At 42.4% G+C, this 21,955-nt stretch overlaps 1 protein-coding gene across 4 annotated transcripts in view; it reads right to left on the bottom strand.

Moving 5' to 3' along the window:
* The window catches only part of ZNRF1 (zinc and ring finger 1), a 111,096-nt gene extending 92,547 nt beyond the window's left edge, over positions 1-18,549 (bottom strand). For all 4 annotated transcript variants that reach the window (XM_058279704.2, XM_058279705.2, XM_058279707.2 and 1 more), the window contains exon 1: positions 17,466-18,549. In XM_058279704.2, coding sequence (XP_058135687.1) covers positions 17,466-17,889 — 424 coding nt within the window. In that variant the 5' untranslated portion in view covers positions 17,890-18,549. The remainder of the gene's footprint in view (positions 1-17,465) is intronic.
* Positions 18,550-21,955: the final 3,406 nt, after the last annotated feature.

Genomic DNA, 21,955 nt, shown 5'->3' on the forward strand with positions numbered 1-21,955 from the left:
CATTAAGAGATGAAAGGGGAAATAACAGATGATCATCTGAATAAATACAATGAAAAACTGACAAAATAGCCATTTGTAATATTGAAATTAGGAAACTAGGAATAGAAGGGAATAAAGGGAATCTACCAAAAGGAAAGGATTCTCTTTAAAAATAGGAAGAATACAAGGATGACCATTATGATAGATTCTAATAAATTTTCTCTTGGAGGAGCTAGCTAGTACCTTAAGAAAAGAAAGAGGTGACACATAAGAGAATTAGAAAAGAAAATGAAGTCATTATTTGCAGGTGATGTGATTCTTTTGGATTTTCTATGTAGATGTTTCCTATTCAAACTATTAGATCTATGAGAATTTATCCTATTGAATATGCAAAAACCTGCCACAATACTGATAACTTTTGAAAGCTACTATTTACAGTAATAACCAAAAAACTAAAAGTTATCTAGTGATAAGTCTAAAAAAAAAAGGATTCAAGATTTAATTCAAAACTATAAAACTTCATCCAATAACAAAATAATAATCAGAGATTATATTTATTGATCACCTACTGTCTGCTGGGCATTGTTTGGAGTGATGTGGATATTCCTGTAAACTCACTGAATTCATACAGTAGTCCTATAGGAAAGATGTATTTTTATTAGCCTAACTTTAAAGGTAAAGGAATTAAGGCACAGGATTGTTAAGTAACTTGCACAAGGTTCCAAAACTAAAAATTAGTAATACTGGGAATCAAACTCAGGCAATTTGGCTCCAAACCTGTGCCCTTAACCGCTACCCCACTCTAGCTCTCCCCAAAGATTGGGGGGTGCGGCATTCTCATTCTTCCCAAGAAAGCACATCTGGCTGAGTCAAAACAAGCCTCCAAAAGCCATTCTTAGTCATGCTGAGATTGACTTGATCTGAACTCTCCAGCCTACAGTTGTCTAAGCAGACCATCAATTCAAAGGCAAAAAGCCCCTTCATCAGAACACAAAACTTGGGGACAGAGTTTAACCATCTCTGATTGATTAAAGCAGATCTCAATATCAGGCCTAGCCCTCTTGCAGACAACCATATCACATTTATGATCTTGTGGTTTTCCCTTTCCCAGGAGCAGGTCAATGCATATTTCCCAGAATTGAGAAATTTCATTTATTATGAACTTAGGCTGCTTTGCAGAATCAAGATTTAATAGAAGTTCAACTGTTTATGTGTTTCTGGCAACTTTTAAGAATGATGGGTGTATTAGTCAGCCAAAGGGGTGCTGATATAAAATATCAGAAACTGGTTGGTTTTTATAAAGTGTACTTATTTGGGCTAGGAGCTTACAAATACCAGGCCATAAAGCATAAGTTACTTCCCTTACCAAAGTCTATTTGGAGCAAGATGGCTGCTGACGTCTGCGAGGGTTCAGGCTTCCTGGGTTTCTACGTTTCTGGGGCTTCCTTTTCTCTGGGTTTAAGGTTCCTTTCTTCCTTGGGCTGGCTTCTCTTTCCTCTCTGTGCTGACATCCCGGGACTCTAGCTTAAGTCCTCAGCATCAAACTCCAACATCAGAAAAACCCTCAACTCTCTTCTTTGCCGTACCTTTTATCTGTGAGTCCCCACACTTGGTGGGTGGGGACTCAACGCCTTAATCATAACTCAGTCATGCCCAGGTACAGATCAGATTACAAGCATAATCCGATATTTCTTTTTGGAATTCATCAATAATATTAAACTGCTACAATGGGTTAGAAATAAACAATATTTATGCAAGTCTCAAAATGTTCTCTGTAACTCTGAGATTATTTCACAGTTTAAAAAATGTTAAACAAAAATTCTGTTCTTATATATTTAAATCCATTCCCAGGTTCATGGAGACTCAATTTTATAGAGATGGCAACTGACAAATTCAATGCAATTCCAATAGTTTTACCTCCCCCACAGAATTTGCCAAGCTGATTCTGAAATTTATCTGGTAGAATAAAGAGCAAAAAATAGCTAATCAGTTTTTTGTTGTTGTTGTTGTCTATAGCATATTGAACTGTTTATTCTGCTGTTTGTTAATACAAGGACACAGGAAAAATGTTATTGCTTGTGCAAGATGGTAGAAAACAGAATTGAAACTGCCCATTAGGGTTGGTTTGCCAGATGTCCTATCATTAAGAAAGAATACCAGCTCTAAATTGAGCAATTCCTGGTACTCTGTACTTGATTTTTTTTTTCTTTCCCTCCCCTGCACCCATCCTGCTGTTTTTGCTGTCTGTGTCCATCCGCTGTGTGACCTTCTGTTATCTATGTCTCTTTTTGTCTTTTCTTCTCATCTTTCTCCTCTAGGATTCACCAGAATTTGATCCTGGGAACCTCTGATATAGAGAGAGGTTCCCTGTCAATTGCACCACCTCAGTTCTTGGTCTCTGCTGTGCTTCACCTCTACTCTCCCCTTTGTCTCTCTTCTGTTGTGTCATCATCTTGCTGCGTGATTCACTTGTGCAGGCACTGGCTCACTGCACAGGCACTCAGCTCACCACGCAGGCACCAGCTCACAACGCGGGCACTCAGCTAGCCACAGGGGCACTCAGCTCGTCATGTACTTGCAGGCATCACCTCACCATGCAAGCACTCACATGGGCACTCAGCTCACCACATGGGCACTCAACTCACCACATGGACACCCACATGGGCACTTGGTTCGCCGTGCAGGCACTTGGCTCATTGTGCGGGCACTTGGCTTGCCTCGTGGGCACGCTTTTTTTCCTTCATTTTTCACCAGGAGACCCCAGGGATTGAACCTGGGTCCTCCCACATGGTAGGCAGAGGCCTTATCACTTGAGCTACATCTTCTTCCCTATACTTCATTTTATTGATCTTATTCAATTTACCTATTTGTCCCCTAAAAAGCTTTATTTAGCCAACACAGTTCTGAAGAATAAATAACAAGGTGAAAGGGTTGGTTCTTCCATACAAAAATAATTTGCAAAACTATAGTAATTAAGAAAAGTATAAGCACAAGGATAGACAAACTGACCAAGAAAACAGAAGGAAAAGCCAAGAAACAAACACATGCTTGGAAAGAAACCTGTATCTAATAGAGGAGGCTTTGCAAATCAGTAGGAAAAGATTTCATGATTCCTCACATGCTACTGGGAAAACTGGTTATTGAAATAGAAAAAGGAAAATATATTCCTAACTCAGCCTATTCAAAGTTTTTAATTCTTCATGGATTAAGGATTTAAATATGAAAGGCAAAATTTTAAAACTTTTAGGAGAACATTGAAGATAATATCTTCATGAAATCAGAGAAATATTTTTTAAGACACAAAATGCACAAGCCATAAGGGAAAACACTGAAACCATTACATTAAAATTAGAGTTCATTATAAGAAATCATAAAGAGAAAAAAGAAATAAGCCACAAACTAGGAGATAAAATGTCTGCATTACAAGCAATGACAAACAATTAGTATCCAGAAAACAAAACATAACAAAGCAAAGACAAAACTCATTCAAATCAACAAGAAAAGAATGAACCACCCAATTGAAACCTGGTAAGAGACATGGCAAGCATTTCATAGAAGAGGAGACATTATGATTAAATATATAATATCAATATATGAATTATATGTAAATGTGTATTTTCAAGTATATAAATATAAATAACCTAAAATCATACTCACTGAACTTTCCAAAAATTAAAGTCTGACAATATCAACTTTTGGCAAGGATGAGAAGCAAACAAAAATATGCTATTTTGGGGATATGAATAGGTACCAGCACACTGAAGATCTATTGGGTAATCTTTAGTTAAGAGTTGAAGCTTTATACACCCTATTACACGTAGCTTTTTCATGCCTAAAGATGCACCCTAGAAAACTCATTTAAGTATATAAGGAAACACAGAAAAACATCCTTAAACCAACTGAAATTAACTTTTAATACCCATAGTAAGAGAATGGGTAAATGGTAATATTTGTGATATATTCATAAAACAGAGTACAGCAGGGAAGCGGATGTGGCTCAACTGATACAGCATCCACCTACCATATGGGACATTCAGGGTTCAAACCCAGGGCCTCCTGACCCGTTTGGTGAGCTGGCCCATGCACAGTGCTAATGTGCACAAGGAGTGCTGTGCCATGCAGGGGTGTCCCCCGCGTAGGGGAGCCCCACGCACAGGAGTGTGCCCCTCAAGGAGAGCCACCCTGCGTGTAAAAAGTGCAGCCTGCTCAGGAGTAGTGCCACACACATGGAGAGCTGACGCAGCAAGATGACGCAACAAAAAGAGACACAGATTCCCCATGCCACTGACAAGAATGCAAGCTGGCACAGAAGAATACACAGCCAATGGACACAGAGAGCAGACAATGGGGGGGGGGCAGGGGAGAGAAATAAATAAAAAATAAATCTTTCTAAAAAAAAGAAAATGAACGTGCTAGTATAATAGGTATTAAAATGGATTACTAGATCTCAATCCATTTTGAGGTACAGTCAATTCTCGTCATTCATGGAAGCTGGTTTCTATGAAGTCATGACAAACACTGAAATAGGGAATATAGGGTTAGGTTCCTGCAAACCTGGTCACATTTTCTCCAATAGATCAATCCATAACCTTGCTTTATGTGTTTCTGTTTAAAGACATCTTACTTAATACGCACTGCTGATTAATTAACATTGAATTCATGACCACCAGCACAATAACTCACACCTGAGCAAAGCTTATCTACCATACGAACATTCTCCATAAGGCACATCGCAGCCTTCTCACACTTGCGAATACTACACAGTACTTTAGGACTATGCTTGGAGGCCATTTTAAACATCAAAATCACCAAGAAAAAGCACAAAAACTAAAAAATGTGCCACTAAATAGAAAAGGAAAAGGACACTTGTTTACAGCATGAGAGCTGAAACCAGAAGGATGTTGCCTTGTTTGACCTCAGCTCAAATTTTTCACCACTCTGTACTTGTCTGCGGATGACCACAAAAGTGTTGTGAATATTAATTTTGGGGTTACCAATAAATTTTAGTAAGTAGATGAACTTCAAGCATGGAATCCATGAATAATGAGATTATATATACATACATATATATATATATATATATATATATACCTTCACCTATATTTATATATAAAGTCCAAAGAAGAGAGACAGATTATACAATAAAATTTATATAAAATTAAATAGGAAAGCTAATACTGTTTTGGATAGGTACATGCAGTAATGATTATACATAGGATGATAGTACGATTATGCATAGGATGATAAACACTGTAGAGTCAGTGCAGTGGTTACCTTTGGGGAGGGAAGGAGAAAAATGGGAATGGGGGTACATACAATTATATCTGTAATGTTTTATTTATTAATCTGCTTGATAGATAATTATCTTTTTTGAATGCCTGAAGTTTTTTTTTTTTAAAAGATCCCAAGGCACCAAAGAGTTCCTATGTAGTCACACCACTGTCTGATTTCCTGAAATATATCAGTGAAAACAAAACTGAAACAGCACAAACCCCTATGACTTTTCTCCATTTAGCAATCACAGGTCTGAAACTTTAAAGTTCACCTACAAAAGTGAACTGACAGGAAAATTATTAGGCTCCTGCCTGGATCCTATGACAAGCTGTACCTTGCAGACCCTCAAGAAAAGAGATGGGAAAGTTATTCTTACTATTTTATAAAAGTACTGAAAAATGATCACTTTGTTCTTAACTACTGTGAATACCTTAGGCAAAAGACACTTTATAATTATGCCATCATATATTAGTGTTGAACCTCCACTATATAACCTAAGGAAAATAAGTCATCTCTGAACAGAGGTGCCTATTGCTTTTTCCTTGTTTGAGGGAGGTGGTTAAAGTCACTGTTAAAGGATATATGTATCCTACAGGTCTGGCACCTTTAAGGCACAGAATTCTCCCAGTTCCACGCATGTGCCCTTTTTTCCTATTAATTATTCTGGCTCTTAAGCATCAAACATGGCCTTCTTCTTTCCCTGTACTGAGGTCTGGAGGTACGGATCTAGGCTTTGAAGAAAAGTACAAAGACAGGGAGAACATGGACCGGAGACAGCCATAACTGTCCAAAGGAAAGCAGATCTTCACACAGTTATAATAACCTTTCAGACTTTCCTCTGTAGCTCATGTAATATAATGGTTTAGACATGCGTACTGAAGAACTGTAAATCACTGAAGTTGGAAATAGTTAAAACTCAGGTTTGGGTTGGCAGAAAATTTTAGGATAGGCATTTTGAAGGTAGGTATGATAATTCTGGCTTATACTCAGCTCTTTTTTTTTTTTAAGATTTATTTATTTATTTATTTCTACCCCCACCCCCACCCCGGTTGTCTGTTCTCTGTGTCTATTTGCTGCGTCTTCTTTGCCCACTTCTGCTGATGTCAACGGCACGGGAATCTGTGTCTCTTTTTGCTGTATCATCTTGTGTCAGCTTTCCCTGTGTGCGGCGCCATTCCTGGGCAGGCTGCACTTTCTTTCGCACTGGGCGGCTCTCCTTACGGGACTCACTCCTTGCGCGTGGGGCTCCCCTACGCGGGGGACACCCCTGTGTGGCAGGGCACTCCTTGCACGCATCAGCACTGCGCATGGGCCAGCTCCACATGGGTCAAGGAGGCCCGGGGTTTGAACCGCAGACCTCCCACGTGGTAGACAGACGCCCTAACCACTGGGCCAAGTCCGCCGCCATACTTAGCTCTTAGTGTTTCTACTATTTACTTTCCACCACCCTGCAAAGAGATTGGATGATGTGTTTCCTTTTGGTGCCATTCTAAGTGCTTTAGACCTAAAAATCTTAAGAGCACAGATGATTGAATCTTGCAGTGCCAAGTGCTCTGCAGCCATTTCACAATAAGGACATGAAGGAACTACTCACGATCCCTAAATTCTCATCATTAGGTCCACAGACTTCCCTTAGTCTAGAAACCAGATGCTCTGCTTGTAAATGGCCCTTCAACCAAAGGCCTCAGTTTCATGATCCTTTTAACCTACAACAGAGTATAAAGAACTGTTTTTGAAGGGTCATGCACCTGCTGTGACTCACACCAAGCGCAGCTGCCCGGTTCTATTCTCCTGTCTTGCATTCTGAATTCAGGGCTTGTCAGCATGGAAAACCCCGGAGTTCTGATATGGCAGCCTCTGGTTATATTCTACCAAGGGATTTATCATCCACAACCTACTCAAATCCCTCCCCCAAGAGCTACCAAAAATTCCCCTGGTGAGAAATGCTATTATGAGAAGGGGTAGATGCTTTGTGACTCACACTGTTTCATTAAAAAGATTTTTTTTCCAAACAGATTTTCAGTAGAGGAATCCAAAGTTTTTCCAAAGCCACAGCAAAACAGAACAGCTCATAAATACTATTTCTCAAAGCTCTGCACTTTATAGGAGATTCCTACACCTCAAAATATTGGAGATACTTAAATTTACTCTCCTTTTGTTTTGCAGTTGCTCACTGGGCTGAGAAAGGAGGTAGGGAATGGATGAGTAAAACATAGCCATATTTAAGTGATCAGGTATCAAATTGGAAGGCAGCTATCTTGCAACAAGTCAGTCTTCATCACAGGTCTTAGATTTGCTATAGTTCTGCCCTGGTGTGATTGTTTCAGCCACATCTGACTAGACTGAGGAAACCTTATAATATATGGAGTACGTGGGTATTTGAGGATGCTTATTATAGCAGTGGGCAGTGTTATAAAGTTTCTTTGACAAGCTGACTTAGGTGATGTTATACCTTTGAGGGCATTAAAGGTGTAAATTATCTAAATAGGAGAAGTGGACTTGGCCCACTGGTTAGGGCATCCGTCTACAACATGGGAGGTCCACGGTTCAAACCCCGGACCTCCTTGACCTGTGTGGAGCTGGCCTACATGCAGTGCTGACGCGCACAAGGAGTGCCCTGCCATGCAGGGGTGCCCCTGTGTAGGGGAGCCCCACGCACAAGGAATGGGCCCTGTAAGGAGAGCCGCCCAGTGCGAAAGAAATTCAGCCTGCCCAAGAATGGCGCCTCACACACGGAGAGCTGACACACAAGATGATGCAACAAAAAGAGACAGATTCCCAGTGCCTCTGATAAGGATAGAAGCAGTCACAAGAGAACACACAGTGAATGGACCAGAGAACAGACAACTGGGGGGGGGGGGGAAGGGGAGAGAAATAAATCTTTAAAAAAAATAAAAAATAAATTATCTAAATAGAATAGAATAGAGAATTCATTTGTATTTACTGTAAATCAAGTAATTCATTGTGTTAGGCTGGAATCTCAAGAGTTCCCTCAAATCCTTCTAGGATTCTCAGGCAGGCACCAGGATAAAAGAATTCCAATTGTTCTCTAAGGAAAGACACCTTCTCAGCAGAGAGAAGGGTTATTCATCATGGAAACAAATGAAAAGATCCCCAAAGAGCTGAGAAACCTGGACTAAATGACTAAACTGGCAGGAGTCCAGGATCTTAGGTTCTAGTTATACACTTACCTTGTCCCAGATTTAAGTTTGTCTACATGTTAACAAAACAACTTTGACCTTAAAAGATACTGTATATATAGTACAGTACAGAAGTGACTAATTTTAGAACAACTATTTGTGAAGCATGGCTTATTTAATTATTCTTTTTACAGGGCTAAAAGTATTACCAACCAGGAAGCTGAAGTCATGCTATGATAGGCGTAATTCACTAAAACCAAGATGACAGACCACATATGCCTGAATGTAAGATGAGGTTTCTCCAAAAATCACCCTTCAAAATGAAGAAGTCACCTTATAGTCAAAGGCCTCACAAAGTCCTCATCATGGGACATGCTTTTAAATTCTTTATTTTGAACAAAAAGTACTTAAATCTAACACATGTAACAGTTATTCCGGGGGGGGGGGAGGGAATTACATCACAATCACCAGTGTTGGCTGTCCCAAATAAGACTTTCAAAAATTATTTAAAAAGTAATCTGCAGGAGAAAAGGGAAATATTTTCATCAAACTTCTTATATACTATACCATACTAGTTTTTTTTCACATTGGGGAAAAAGCTAATAAAATAACGTTAAGCTGTTAAAAAAAAAAGACAAGGTAATTAAATATCAATGTTGGGGTGCTCAGAGACATATATTTAGAAGACCAAGGAAGAAAACTGTTCATTACATTTCCATATGGGTATTTGGGGCTTGGGATAAATTTTACAGATAGGGATTAAAAAAGTAGTAACTCATGCTCTATAAAATATTGTCCAATGACCAGAAAGAAGACTGGCTTTAAAGATGACAAAGATAGGGAAGCAGATGTAGCTCAACTGATAGAGTGTCTGCCTACCATATGGAGAGTCTAGGGTTCAATACCCACGGCCTCCTGACCCGTATGGTGAGCTGGCCTATGCGCAGTGCTGTCATACTCAAGAAGTGCCGTACCATGCAGGGGCACCCTTGCGTAGGGGTGCCCCACATGCAAGGAGTGTGCCCCGCAAGGAGAGCCGCCCTGTGTGAAAAAAGCATAGCCCGCCCAGGAGTGGCATCATACACATAGAGAGCTGACACAGCAAGATGACACAACAAAAACAGATGCAGTTTCCCAGTGCCTCCTGACAATGTAAGTGGACGCAGAAGAACACACAGCAGACACAGAGCAGACAATGGGGGAAAGGGGAAATAAATATAAATCTTAAAAAAAAAAAAAAGATGACAAAGATATATATGAAGGGTTTGAAAAACAATTTTTTAAAAATATTTTCATTAAGAAGATAGAGTACCAATTTCTTAGCAGGTGCTTCATTGGGACCACAAAGATCACCTGCCCTAGTCCAGAAATAAGGGTTTAAGAAAGAATGAATAGTGTGAGGAAGTATTATCCATACAGCAGCCTCATGGTAAGAACACTTGAATTCATTTGTTAATTCAACAGAGGAAATTATGAAGAAGGTAAAATCTGTAAGCTGCAACTCTTGGATTTTACTACAGACCTTCCTTCAGCCAGAGAATGAGGAAAAAAAAAAAGGCATAGAAAGAACAAATTTGTGTTAAACACTTTTATAGTAAATACATATTCCTGGCACCTAGTACAGGTCCGAGTATATTGGAGGCACTCAATGAGTATCAGTTGAATAAATGAATGTCTTAGATCAATAGATCTCCACCAAAAAAAAAAAAAAAAAAAGTCTCATACATTGGGTCAGTAAGAGAGAAGGAAAAGCAAGTATTCTGTCTACTTTAAAGTCTCCATTCATCCTAAGATTTTGTTTTGTTTTGTGTGTCTAGTTGCCTGGCTGGGGATATAACTCAGTAGGCCCTTCTGTAGCACCAGCGGCTATCCTCATAAGAAAAATCAGGGGGAAGACAAGCACAGGAGGAAAAAGGACATTGTCACAATTACCTTCTGTTTGGAGCAACTTTAATTCTCAGACCAAAGCAGATTGTTTTAGGCCTATCTATAGTAAAAAAAAGTGCCATGTAAAAGAAATACTGCCACACAATGAACAATGGTCTTGCTGGGTGACCTTACCCTCTGGTGGCTAGAGAAAAGATTTTCATGGATCCTGTTTAGGAAATCTCTGATTAGCTTAATAATATTGAACATATTGCTAATGAATGCCCTAAAAAAAGCACTTGGTGTTCTCTGTTTTGGTACAGATAAACTGAGTCCAGGGTAGATTTGAGGTTCAAATACAAATAATACTTTGACTGCATTTTCAGAATCATTTGTTACAAATTCAGCTTCTGGAGTCTCTTCAGATTTACTGAATTCTTGGAGTGGAGTCTAGTCAGCTCTATTGCTAACTAGCTTCCCAGGGAATCTTGGGCACAGCCAAAGTTTGAGAACCACTTGCAGAAAGACCTCTGGATGAATCCTTTAGAACCACAGAAATCAGGAGCAGTATGGCCTGTATCTGCCCCCTTCTTGTTACAGATCCAAGTGTTCCATCTAACCTGAAGTTTACAAGGATCTAGTCAATTCCTCTTTCCTCTTTATTCCCAAGAGTTGAAGGTTGTACTCTCAAGACTATCAATTCCAAGGAGATCTTAAGGTAAACATTTCATCAGTCTAGAAAATACCTAGCTGTTGCTTTAAGAGCAAACTTGTTTTTCAATTTGCTTCACACTTGACGTCTGGTCTTTAGGATATTCATTCATACCCACAATTCACCTCTCATCCTTAGAGTATATGGAAGACAGGAACCCAACTGTTGGAGATTCAAGGATAAACCTGTGTTCTTACGAGAATATAAGATTAAGAGGTGAAAATTTCTCACTCTCTTAAACTGGATCTATGAGAAGCCCCTTCTTATACTCAAGTCTTTTCACACAGTACTCACTCTGAGTCATTTGATTCTGATGAGGCCATGACAAAGCTAGGTAAGGAAACATCAAAATTTACACTCATCCATCATATTAGAAGACTGGGGTTAGGATTTAGGTTTGTGTCATGACCTCAGTGACCCACTGTCATTAAAACCAACCCTACCCAAGGCTTGGTAGGACATGAACCAATATCCCATTTAAATTACCACCACTTCCCTACAAAGTTTCTTCCAATTTTAGTTTTCCAGTTGGGTTTACTAAAATTTCACTGCCCAATAAACTTGGGTTAAATATTCCATTTGTAAAATACAAAGCATTTTCCTTTTCCTAAAAGTTAACTAGAGTTATTTGGTTAAGAGTGGACTGACTCAGGATATACTTTGTGACATATTTGGAGTTGGTCTTTAATATCAAAATGTACACATCCCATAAAAAAACACTTTAAGAGCCAACCATTGTTTCTTGCAACATCTCCCAAAACCCCTGAGAGTTAACTATGATCTTCAAGAAATAATCTTTTCCTCAAAGTAAACTTTTTTAAACAAATGAATTTTACTGATACATATTAGTAAAGCATACGTACATATTTTTGTTTATTTTTTACTTTTTGCCTTTTTTCTTTATACATATATATTAATAAAGCATACAACTTTTTTATTTTATAGCAAATAAGCCCCCCTGATAATAGAAAATTTAAAACTCTGCTTAAAAAAGTATCTTAAGAATAGAACTTCTGATAGCAGGGGACCCATCATGTTCTTTGGAGACCACAGATTGCTTTTCCTTCTCCAGAAACCATGTAAAGATCCGTTACCTCTAGCATACCTATGGTGAGGCACAAAGAGGCTTTTTGTTCCACTCCAAAGGAACTGCCAACTCCAACCAATTATTTAAGAATAGAGAAAATTTTTAAATCACTTGAGGATCCTAGAGTGGCAGCAAAATAGAACCCATGAGATACCCTGCTAGCATGTTCAAAGACTTTTTAAATGTAATCTTATATCAGCCCCAGTTGATGACTTGAAGACAATAGAGAACAAATATTTACGCCAGGCACAAATTAGATTTTTCTGAATGTGCACATGCATACACACATATGACTAAGAAGTGGAATGAAATCCTCAACAACCATTTAGGGTAGGACAGAGAAAACATAGGCAACCTCTTTCAACATGAAGAATATTTTGTTTCTTCCCCACATCTACAAATCCATGTTCTGCAATAAACAAGACTAATACAAAGAAAGACCAGACCTCCAGTGTACAACTCAAACAGCCATCGAGAGTTAAACACCTTACAGCAAAACTTAAATCTTAATGTAGACAGGAAGGGGATCTGGGAGTGGATATGGCTCAAGCAGCTGAGCACCTGCTTCCTACATGGAAGGTTCTGGGTTCAGTTTCAAGTTCCCCCCTAAAAACAACCAACCAACAAGCTAACAAACTAAAAAACCAACTCAGGGGAGCAGATGTGGCTTAGTGGTTGAGTGCCAGCTTGCCACATAAGAGGTCCCAGATTCAACCCCTTGCCCTGGTACCTCAAAAAAAAAAAAAGGGGGGGGGGATGAATTGTATGGTATGTGACTATATCTCAATAAAAATTGCTTTTTAAAAAAAGGAGAGAGAGAGAGAAAGGGACTCTTTAACTCTCATTCTATAAAGCAGTTCTTCCCAATAGCATTCATTATTATAAATATTCTGTCAGTGTAGGTCAGATTTCAGTAGAGAGCTCTAATTTAAGAGCACTAGTTTCCATTTCGGGGATACAGTACACAGTAGAGTTCTCTGCCCATCATATTCTTTAGGAAATCAAAGAATCCAGAGAGATACAGGAGAAGAACCCTTATTAGAGCAATATCACTTTCCATTTATGTCATTTGGCTTTTCCATAACTCAATTATCTCAAGAGACCCTCACAATGAGGACTTTGCAAGATAAGCAGAATAGATATTACCCCCATCTTACAAATGAAGAAATGGTGGTTGGGAGACTAAATGACTCACTTGCCCAAGGTCACACAGGCCAGGCAGTTAATTAGTAGCTCAACCAGGAGATGAGCCTAGCCTTCTAACTGGAAGTTGATGCAATTTCCAGGACATTACCCTGTTGCCTTACTGTTTTAGGATGAGCGGCAGTAGAGTGTAATATGTTAAGAGCCCAGATTCTGGCGTCAGCAGACCTGCATGCATTCTAATCCCAGCTCTACCACCTTTTAGCAATCTGGCCTTCTGTAAATTCCTTAATTTCTCGAAACCTCAGCTTCCCTACATGTAAAGTAGGAATAAAAATAGCCTCACCTCATAGAGGTATAGTGATGATTAAGTGAGATGGGCTTAAGGCACTCAAATTCACTCACTCAACAAATATTTTTGTGGTGGCACAGTCCAAGAGCTGCAAAAGTGATCAAGAGCCAACTTCTTGCTCTCATGGAGCTTAGAATTTAGTCAAACTGTAAAAACAAATAAGTAAACAGATATACAAAAGACTTATAAAGTATGTAAGTGCTGTTAAGGAAACAGGTTAGTAACTAGAGAGAATAACAGGACGGGGCAATTTTTAAGAGTTGTCAAGGAAGATCTCTCCGAGGAGAATTTTGGTTGAGAGCCAAGGGATCAGAAGGAGCTACCCATGTGAGGAATGAAAGGAAAAGTATTCCAAGCAAAGGGAACGGGATGTGCAAGGGTCCCAGCATAGCAAACTGTAGAAACTGAAAGAAAACAAATGTGACTGCAGTACACCCTCTCGTGGGTTTGGGGGAACAACCTTTACAGGGTGCCAAGGGTTATCACATGCATTTTACGAATAACAAAATGAGGCTAAGAGTGGTTACCTGTCTCACCCAGGGTCAAAGCTACTTGGAGGAGGAACTGGGACTGGGACCCAAGTATTCTACCTCCTGACACAGCATATGCTCAACTTTCTTTGAGGAGGCCTCAAGTACACGGAAGTCCCTCACTTATTTCACTGAAAGATCTGATTTCTGTGCCCATAAAGATTTCCAAAAGCACCTTGAAAATATAAGTCACTATATCGTATTAATTTCCTGACATCTAGTCAATTGTGCACTGAAATCATTAACCTTCTAATCTTACAATGCAACAACAAAAATTGCTCAGACTTACTCAAAGGCTCTAAAGTAGAAATGAGTTTTGTTTTGTTTTTTTTTGTAGCAATAATCAAGAGAGGAAAGTGATGTCCTAGAAGATCCTGTGGCCTGTTCTAGGTGAGACAGAACCACCACTGCAAACAAGTGTAATTGGGAAAGGTCATCTCAAATGAACCATTCAGGAAAAAGGAATTACTTTATCTGAATAAAAGAATGAATCCCTAAAACAGTGGTTCTCAACCAGGGTGGTATCACCCCATTCTATCACCCCACCAGCCCCCAAGTGCATTTGGAAATTCATGAGGGTATTCTGGGGTGTTATAAGGAACTGCAGGATGCTACTGCCATTTAGTGGGTGGGGCCAGGTATACTCAATGTCTTGCAATGAGCAAGATGGTCCCATACAGTAAAGAATGTATTGCCCAAAATACTTACAGTAGCCACCCTTTCCTCACCCACTTTAGATACCCTTTCCTAAAATACTCCCACTTTTCCTTCATTCCCATGGTTCAGTGGCTCTCTCTAGCCTCATAACTGGATGGAAAAAAAAATCAATCTAAGGTTTCAAAACTAAGGAGCCTGAAATTTTGGAATCCAACTGTAATCTTGTAACTCAAGCATGGAACTTGGTAATGGAATAGGGATAAGGAGGTTTCTAGTAAGAGACAGACTTAAAGTTTAGCAAAAAGTGAACTCCCTTCCTCCCTTTCCCAGGTAGTCCTTATAATATTAAATTTGTTTTAGGACACAAAATTATAACTCTGATTTTAGAGAAACTTCTTATAATGCTTGCCAGTTTAATTTAAAGCCAGATCCTAATAAAAGTTCTTTAAAAAACACAATCACAATCATCTCACAAATACAGTTCTTTCTGGACTAAGTTTTATATGAAAAATTATTAATATCAAGATACCTAAAGCTTGAAATAGAATTACCACATGGACCCGGCAACTCCACTTCTTGGTGGTACATACATACCCAAAAAAACTGAAATCAGGAATTGGAGCAGATATTTGCACACTAATGTTTATAGCAGCATTATTCCACAAGCAAAAAGTAGAAGCAACCCAAGTATCCATCAACAGATGAATGGATAAACAAAATGTGGTGTGTATATATATATATATATATATATATATATATACACACACACAACCAAATATTATTCAGTTATAAAAAGAGTGAAGTTCTGATAATGCTACATATAGGAATCGTGAAGACATCAGGTTGAATAAAACAAGCCAGACATAAAAGACAACTATTATATGACATCTTATATAAAATGGATAGAAGAAGCAAATTTCAGAAAGTCAGATAGTAGATTACAGGTTGCAGAGGAGGCAGGGCTATTGCTTTATGAGTGCAGGGTTTCTGTTTGAGGTGATGATGGTGACAAAATATTGTGAATGCAATCCACCCTACTGAACTGCACTTCTAAAATTGTTTAAAAAAGGTAATTTTGAGAAGCAGACTTGGCTCAAGCGATTGAGCACCTGCTTCCCTAGTGCCTTGTAAAACAAAAGCAAACAATAAGCAAACAAATGAAACAACCAACTCAGGGGAACCGATGTGGCTCAGTGGTTGAGCACTGGCTTCCTACATAAGAGGTCCTGGGTTCAATCCCAGACCCGAGTACCTAAATGGAGAAAAAAGAGGAAATTCTGAGTTGTATATATATATTACTACAATTTTTTTTTTAAATGCCTAAAACTGATCAAATGCTGAAAATGGCAAGGCACTCCTGAGTTTGATGCAGGTCAGAGACTGCTCATGGATATCTAGAGGACTGTTAGAGATTGAAATACCATCTTAATTCAAAAGCCACTTTAAAGAGTCACTCTAAATTAGTCACCATTTCCCCAGAATTACTTCACAAATTCAAATTTATAGAATTGAAAAACCAAGTCAAATCCAATTTCCAGTAAAAGGGAGACAAAAATATTTCACAATAGCTAAAACAATGATCCAAGAAATAAATCCTCTATAAAGTATCCTGAAAGGCAGAAACAATTTTTATCCTAAATGATACCTGCATTTTCTCAATTCTCCCAAAGGAGTCTGAATATGTAACTTATTCATTCCACTTGCCAATCAGCAAATAGTGGCTCCACACCCTTTTTAACCAATTTTCTAGAAGCCTAACCTGGGTTCTCAGGTTAGCTGAGCAGAAAGACCTGTTTTCCTCCAGAGCTCCTGCCAGTGCCTGGGAAATCCCCGTCCAGCCTTTTGCTGGCCTGTCATCAGAAGTTCACAAAATGAATTTATCCAAGTTCTTTGAATCCTCCTCTTCCCCTGTCATTTGCCAAAAGTCAGGCAATAAAATCCCCACCTTGCAAGGCTCTCTGTTATCAAAAGATGCAGATTCACGAGAAGAGCAAACACTTTGCATGGAGGGGAAGGAAAAAAAGATGGAGGGATGTGAAAGCCACTGAGCAGAGCCTACTGCATGCAGCACGGGTGACCAGAGCCAGGTCCTGCAAAGCTTCCAGAGGGAGGATCCCTGGATGGGCCCTCGATACAGCAGGCCACACCTGTCTATGCCAAAAGCTTGGCACCTGCTCCACTTTAAAACAAATCAAACCGATCTCCAGCAGGGTGGTAAAACTGGACACCACCCTCTCCCAGAAAGGGTGAGAGACCCAATCCCAACACCAGTTGCCCCCCAACTGTATTTCTTCCCACATTCTCTGCTTTGTGTAGGAGACACTGCTTGGTCAAATTGGATCTGTTAATGGTGAGGAAGACCACAATGCTGCAGTGCTAGAAAGAAGACACCCAAGCTGACTTTGCTATAAGCCAGACAAGACCTGTTCTTTGGGGATTCTGATACCAAATTAAATAGGACTTCATGAGGCAGGTTTCGCTCTACCCGGCCACAAGCCAACAAATGCCTCAAGTCCTAAAACGCCTGGCTCCGAGCTCGGAAGCCTCGCATAAAGTCCATTTTCTAGGGGCTAGGTATCCCATTCATGCCTCGGTATCAGGACCAGAGGAAGGCAGACAGATCCAGGTCGCGAACTCCAGACCCAAACCTTTGCACGCGCGTGAAGCTTTGGGGCGCCCTCCTTTGCACACCACCCTCCAAGGCCTCCGCCGCCCGTGGACTCACCACTGTGCGAGCTGAACCACCTAGGTGCGATGTGCAGAGGTAGAGCATCCGCCAGCGAGGCTCTGGAGCCCAGGTACAGCATCCCGTCTCTATGGTGACCGCCGCCCGTCTCCTGGTAACCATTGCCATGGGCATAGGTGGAGTCGGACGCAGACCCTCCGCCGCCGGGGGCCCTCTCCGAGTCGCCGGACCCCCGCGAGGCGGGGGTGTAGAGGCCAAAGGGCACCCCTCCGGCCGTACTGGGGTCCATGCCCATGCCCGCCACCGAGCTGACCGAACGGCTGCGCAGCCCCATGGCCCCGCCGCCCGTCCGGTAGTGCCCAAAGTGGGGCGCCCCTCCCGGCGGGGGCACAGCGCTGTCATCGGTGGAGACCCCCGGGAAGGGGCCCCGGGAACGAGTCGCCGTGCTCTGCTTGCCCCCCATGCTCGCCCGGGCCCCGATGGGGAGGGAACCTGGAGGCCGAGACCCTCCCCCACTTCTCAGCAGCGGGGAGAGGGCTGGGCGAGCATAAAGGGGGAGGGAGTCAAAGAGGAGACGCGAGGGAAAAAGGGGAAAAAAGAAAGAAAAGAAACCCCGCGGTGGCAGAGGCAAGCGGGCGGGGATCCCAAACTAAGAATTTAAAACGATCCAAGGCAAACGCATGTTTCCCCTCAAGGTCCAAAGAAGCGCAGTCCGGCGGGGGCTCCGCACGCCACAGGCCGCCCCCGGGCTCCCGAAAGCCGGTGGAGCCACGGGGAGCGAGGGAGGGAGGCGGCGGGAGAGCGGGCGGGCGCAAGGAGGCGCCGGAGGAGGCCGCCCGCCCGAGAGGAGGCGGCAGAGGAAAGCTGGGGGCACCGGGCGCGTCCCCCGCCTCAGGACGCGGCGACCATGGGTGGCGGCCCGGACTCTTCCAGGCCTCGGGCGAGCTGCAGCGCTGGGCGGCCAGCAGGGGCTCGGGAAGCCGCCGTCGCGTCGCGCCGCGTCGCGCTCTCGCTCCTGCCGCCGCCAGCCCCGCCAGCCGCGCCGCCTAGCTGGGTCCGGGGCTGCGCTCGCCGGCGCTCCTCGCCGCCGTGGAGACAATGGAGGGCGGCAGAGCGCAAGCGCGGCCCGCGCCCCCTCCCCCCCCCCCCCCCCCGCCGGGTTAACCCCTTCGCCGCCCCAGCGGCGCCCGCGGCCGCTGACGTCCCAGAGGCCCCCGCCTAGCTCCCTACCCCCAGTCGGCTTATTATCTGTTTGATCTAAGCCACGGGGTGTCAGAAACTGAGCGCAAGACGTCTCTTCAACAGAAGTACTCTTTTAAGTCCCGGAAAGTGGCTAATTTTCCAGGGGAATCTCATGCGTGGGGGAAGGGCGGAGATGGTTCTAGGGGGTGGAAAGGGAAACCAAGCAGAAATTTAACTACCAATTACTTGGCTCTGAGGGTCATTGGTCAAGTTCCCCTCCCGGCAAAAAATTTGCCCCCACAGCACCCTCTGGTGGATGTGCTGCCCATTCTTTCTAAGCTTCCCCATCCCCTTTTTTGGCCTTATTCATACTTCAAGGACTCTTAGCATCCAGAAACTTGGCACTTGAGGCTGAGGAAATTTGGGAGTGAACAGCGCACTGGGACACTTGTGGCTCCGAGGCTTTGCGGTCACTCGATAGACAAGAACGTCCTGGTTTGAGCTTGAGCACTTGGGCATATTCCTTCACTGAAATGGTATCCTCAGAATAATTGAATGTGCGATATAAAGTGAAAACATATAGCTAAGGAAATAGAATAATACAGTTAGAAGTGGTTTTGGACACTCCCTCGTTCAACACAGGATCCCGTTTGTTTACCCTGTGTCCTAGCATGCACCTCAGAGCCTGGCGCACTGGAGGTACTCAGTGTTTGTTGACCAAACCCCCATTTTGCATTTGTGAAGCACCTTTTATCCTCAGTGCAGGTCTTTCTCACACACTCGTATTCGTTCATTCATTCATTCAAGGACTATTTTTCAAGCCCCATATGCTAAGTGCTAGCTATGAGCATCACTCAGTCCCTGCCCTCATTGATATCTTTTCTCTGTCTCAGGTAGGTCCAAGCCAAGAAGGCAAAGCAAGCTGTAGAGAAATATTAAAAGGAGAACAAAAGAGAAGGGCTGGCCTGTCACAGATTTTGATTGTCCCAGTATCACCAGCCTGGAAGGAAATAGGGAAGAGACTATTTGCAAGCATGGCACTGCCGGCGAGTGGAGGGGAGGTTTGGGGGGGGGGTGGTGGCAGTGAATGCAAAGCTGGGGGAAAGGAAGCCAAGAGTTTGAGATGCAAATGAAAGTAGTAAGAACCAAAATGTGCTACCTAAGAAATTGTAAGTGCCTAAATGTGGAGTTTGTCAGCACTTAAAATCCAAATGAGGTGGCAGACTTGGCCCAGTGGTTAGGGTGACCGTCTACCACATGGGAGGTCCGTGGTTCAAACCCTGGGCCTCCTTGACCCGTGTGGAGCTGGCCCATGCACAGTGCTGATACACGCAAGGAGTGCCGTGCCACACAGGGGTGTCCCCCGCATAGGGGAGCCCCATGCACAAGGAGTGCACCCTGTAAGGAGAGCCGCCCAGTTCAAAAGAAAGTGCAGCCTGCCCAGGAATGGCACTGCACACACAGAGAGCTGACACAAGAAGATGACACAACAAAAAGAAACACAGATTCTCATGCCGCTGTCAACAGAAGCGGACAAAGAAGACGCAGCAAATAGACACAACAGACAATGGGGTGGGGGGGAAGGGGAGAGAAATAAATAAATCTTTTTTTTTTTTAAATCCAAATGAGTAATCAGAAGAAAACGAAGAAAGCTTAAATTTAACCTAATTTTCTCCCTGAAAAAAAATATATGGTAACAGAAAAAGAGTGGTCCAGTACTGTGCAGAAAGAAAGAATACTAGGTCCCTTATGGTTAGATTGCTATAGGGAAAAAATATATAAAATATCCATTGTAACCATCCAACTAGCTTTAGATTTACATATTCATTCAACACTTTTTAATGTATTTAACAAGATATTTAGTATCTATGAAGGTCCAGGCATTACACTGGATTCTGGGATATTGTGTTGACTGATGGAGTCCCTGTTCTTGTAGAACTTCAGTATAAAGGGGAAAAACTACTTCATACCCACTAGGATGACTATAATAAAAAACACATAACTGTGTTGGCAAGTTGCGCAGAAATTGGAACAATTACACACTGCCAGTGAGAATGTAAAATGGTGCAAATTTGGAAAAACAGTTTGGCAGTTCCTTAAAGTTTAACATAAAGGTATCATGTGATCCAGCAATTCCACTCCCAGGTGTACATACCCAAAAGAATTGAAAACAAGTTCGCACAAAAACTTGTACGTGGATGGTCATAGCAGCACAATTCATAATAGCTAAAAAGTGGAAATAACCCAAATCTCCATCAATTGAAGAATGGATCAACAAAATGTGGTACACCCATTTAATGGGATATTATTTAGGAATGAGGAAGAACCAGCAAGATGGCAGCAGAGTAAGAAGCTCCTAGCTTCAGCTCCTGCTACAGGGCAGTTAGTAAACATCCAGAGCTCTCTGGAGCTGGCTGGAGCACCTGTTTGGGGCTCCTAGAGGCCAGAGGAGCATCCTGCCACATCCTTGAAGGAATGGAAGAAGGAGACTGCCCATCTGCAGAGAAGATTCGTAAGAAGAGGGCTTCACGCCTCGGAGGCTGGTGCCCATCCTCCACTGGAGTCACAAGCAGCCAGTGGAGCAGTTCCACGGCTGTAATTGAAAGTTCCACTTCCCAAAAACGAGGGAAGAAGACACGGTTGGTCACCAATATCAGCTACTGATGAATAAATTCAGTGGGCTAAAGTACAATCCTGAGAACAGCTAAAGTTTGAGATGGCCAAGTCAGAAAGAGGCCAGGAGCCACCATCTTTACTCCACGCCTGGCACAGTGGAAGCAGGGCGTACTGAAAATCACACTGCTAGCAGGGACTGACTTCTTTCCATTCAGGTCAGATTGCAGCTCCAGCCTAGGCACCAGTGCCACCTCCAGCAAGAAGGATGCTGTGGGGTCCTGCACCAGCCTCTCCAGGCAATTACTGGCCAAGCCACAGAGGCCAGTGATTATCCTACTCTGGTGGCACGAGCCACTCCAGGAGCTATTCTGTGGCTGAAATTGGAAGCTCCATTTCCCCAAAACAGGGGAGAACACAGTTGGCTGCCAATTTTGGATACTGATTGGAAGACTCAGCTGGCTAAGATATAACCCTGGGAACAGCTGTGGTGTGAATTAGCCCAATTTGGAAAAAGGCCGGTGGCCACCATTTTGACTCTGCTCCCAGCCTGAGGGGAAGCCAGGCTGACCAAAAATCTCAGTAAAGGGAGGAACCCGTTTCTCTCACCTGGCTCAGTTTGCAGCTCTAGCCTAGGTATCAGCTCCACCTCTGGCAGGGAGGAGGCTGGCAGGCCCTGCACCAGCCTATCCAGGTAACTGCAGGTAACTATGACTGGCACAGACTGAAAATCA

The sequence above is a fragment of the Dasypus novemcinctus genome, chromosome 18, assembly GCF_030445035.2.
Source record: "Dasypus novemcinctus isolate mDasNov1 chromosome 18, mDasNov1.1.hap2, whole genome shotgun sequence".
Taxonomy (NCBI): Eukaryota; Metazoa; Chordata; class Mammalia; order Cingulata; family Dasypodidae; genus Dasypus; species Dasypus novemcinctus.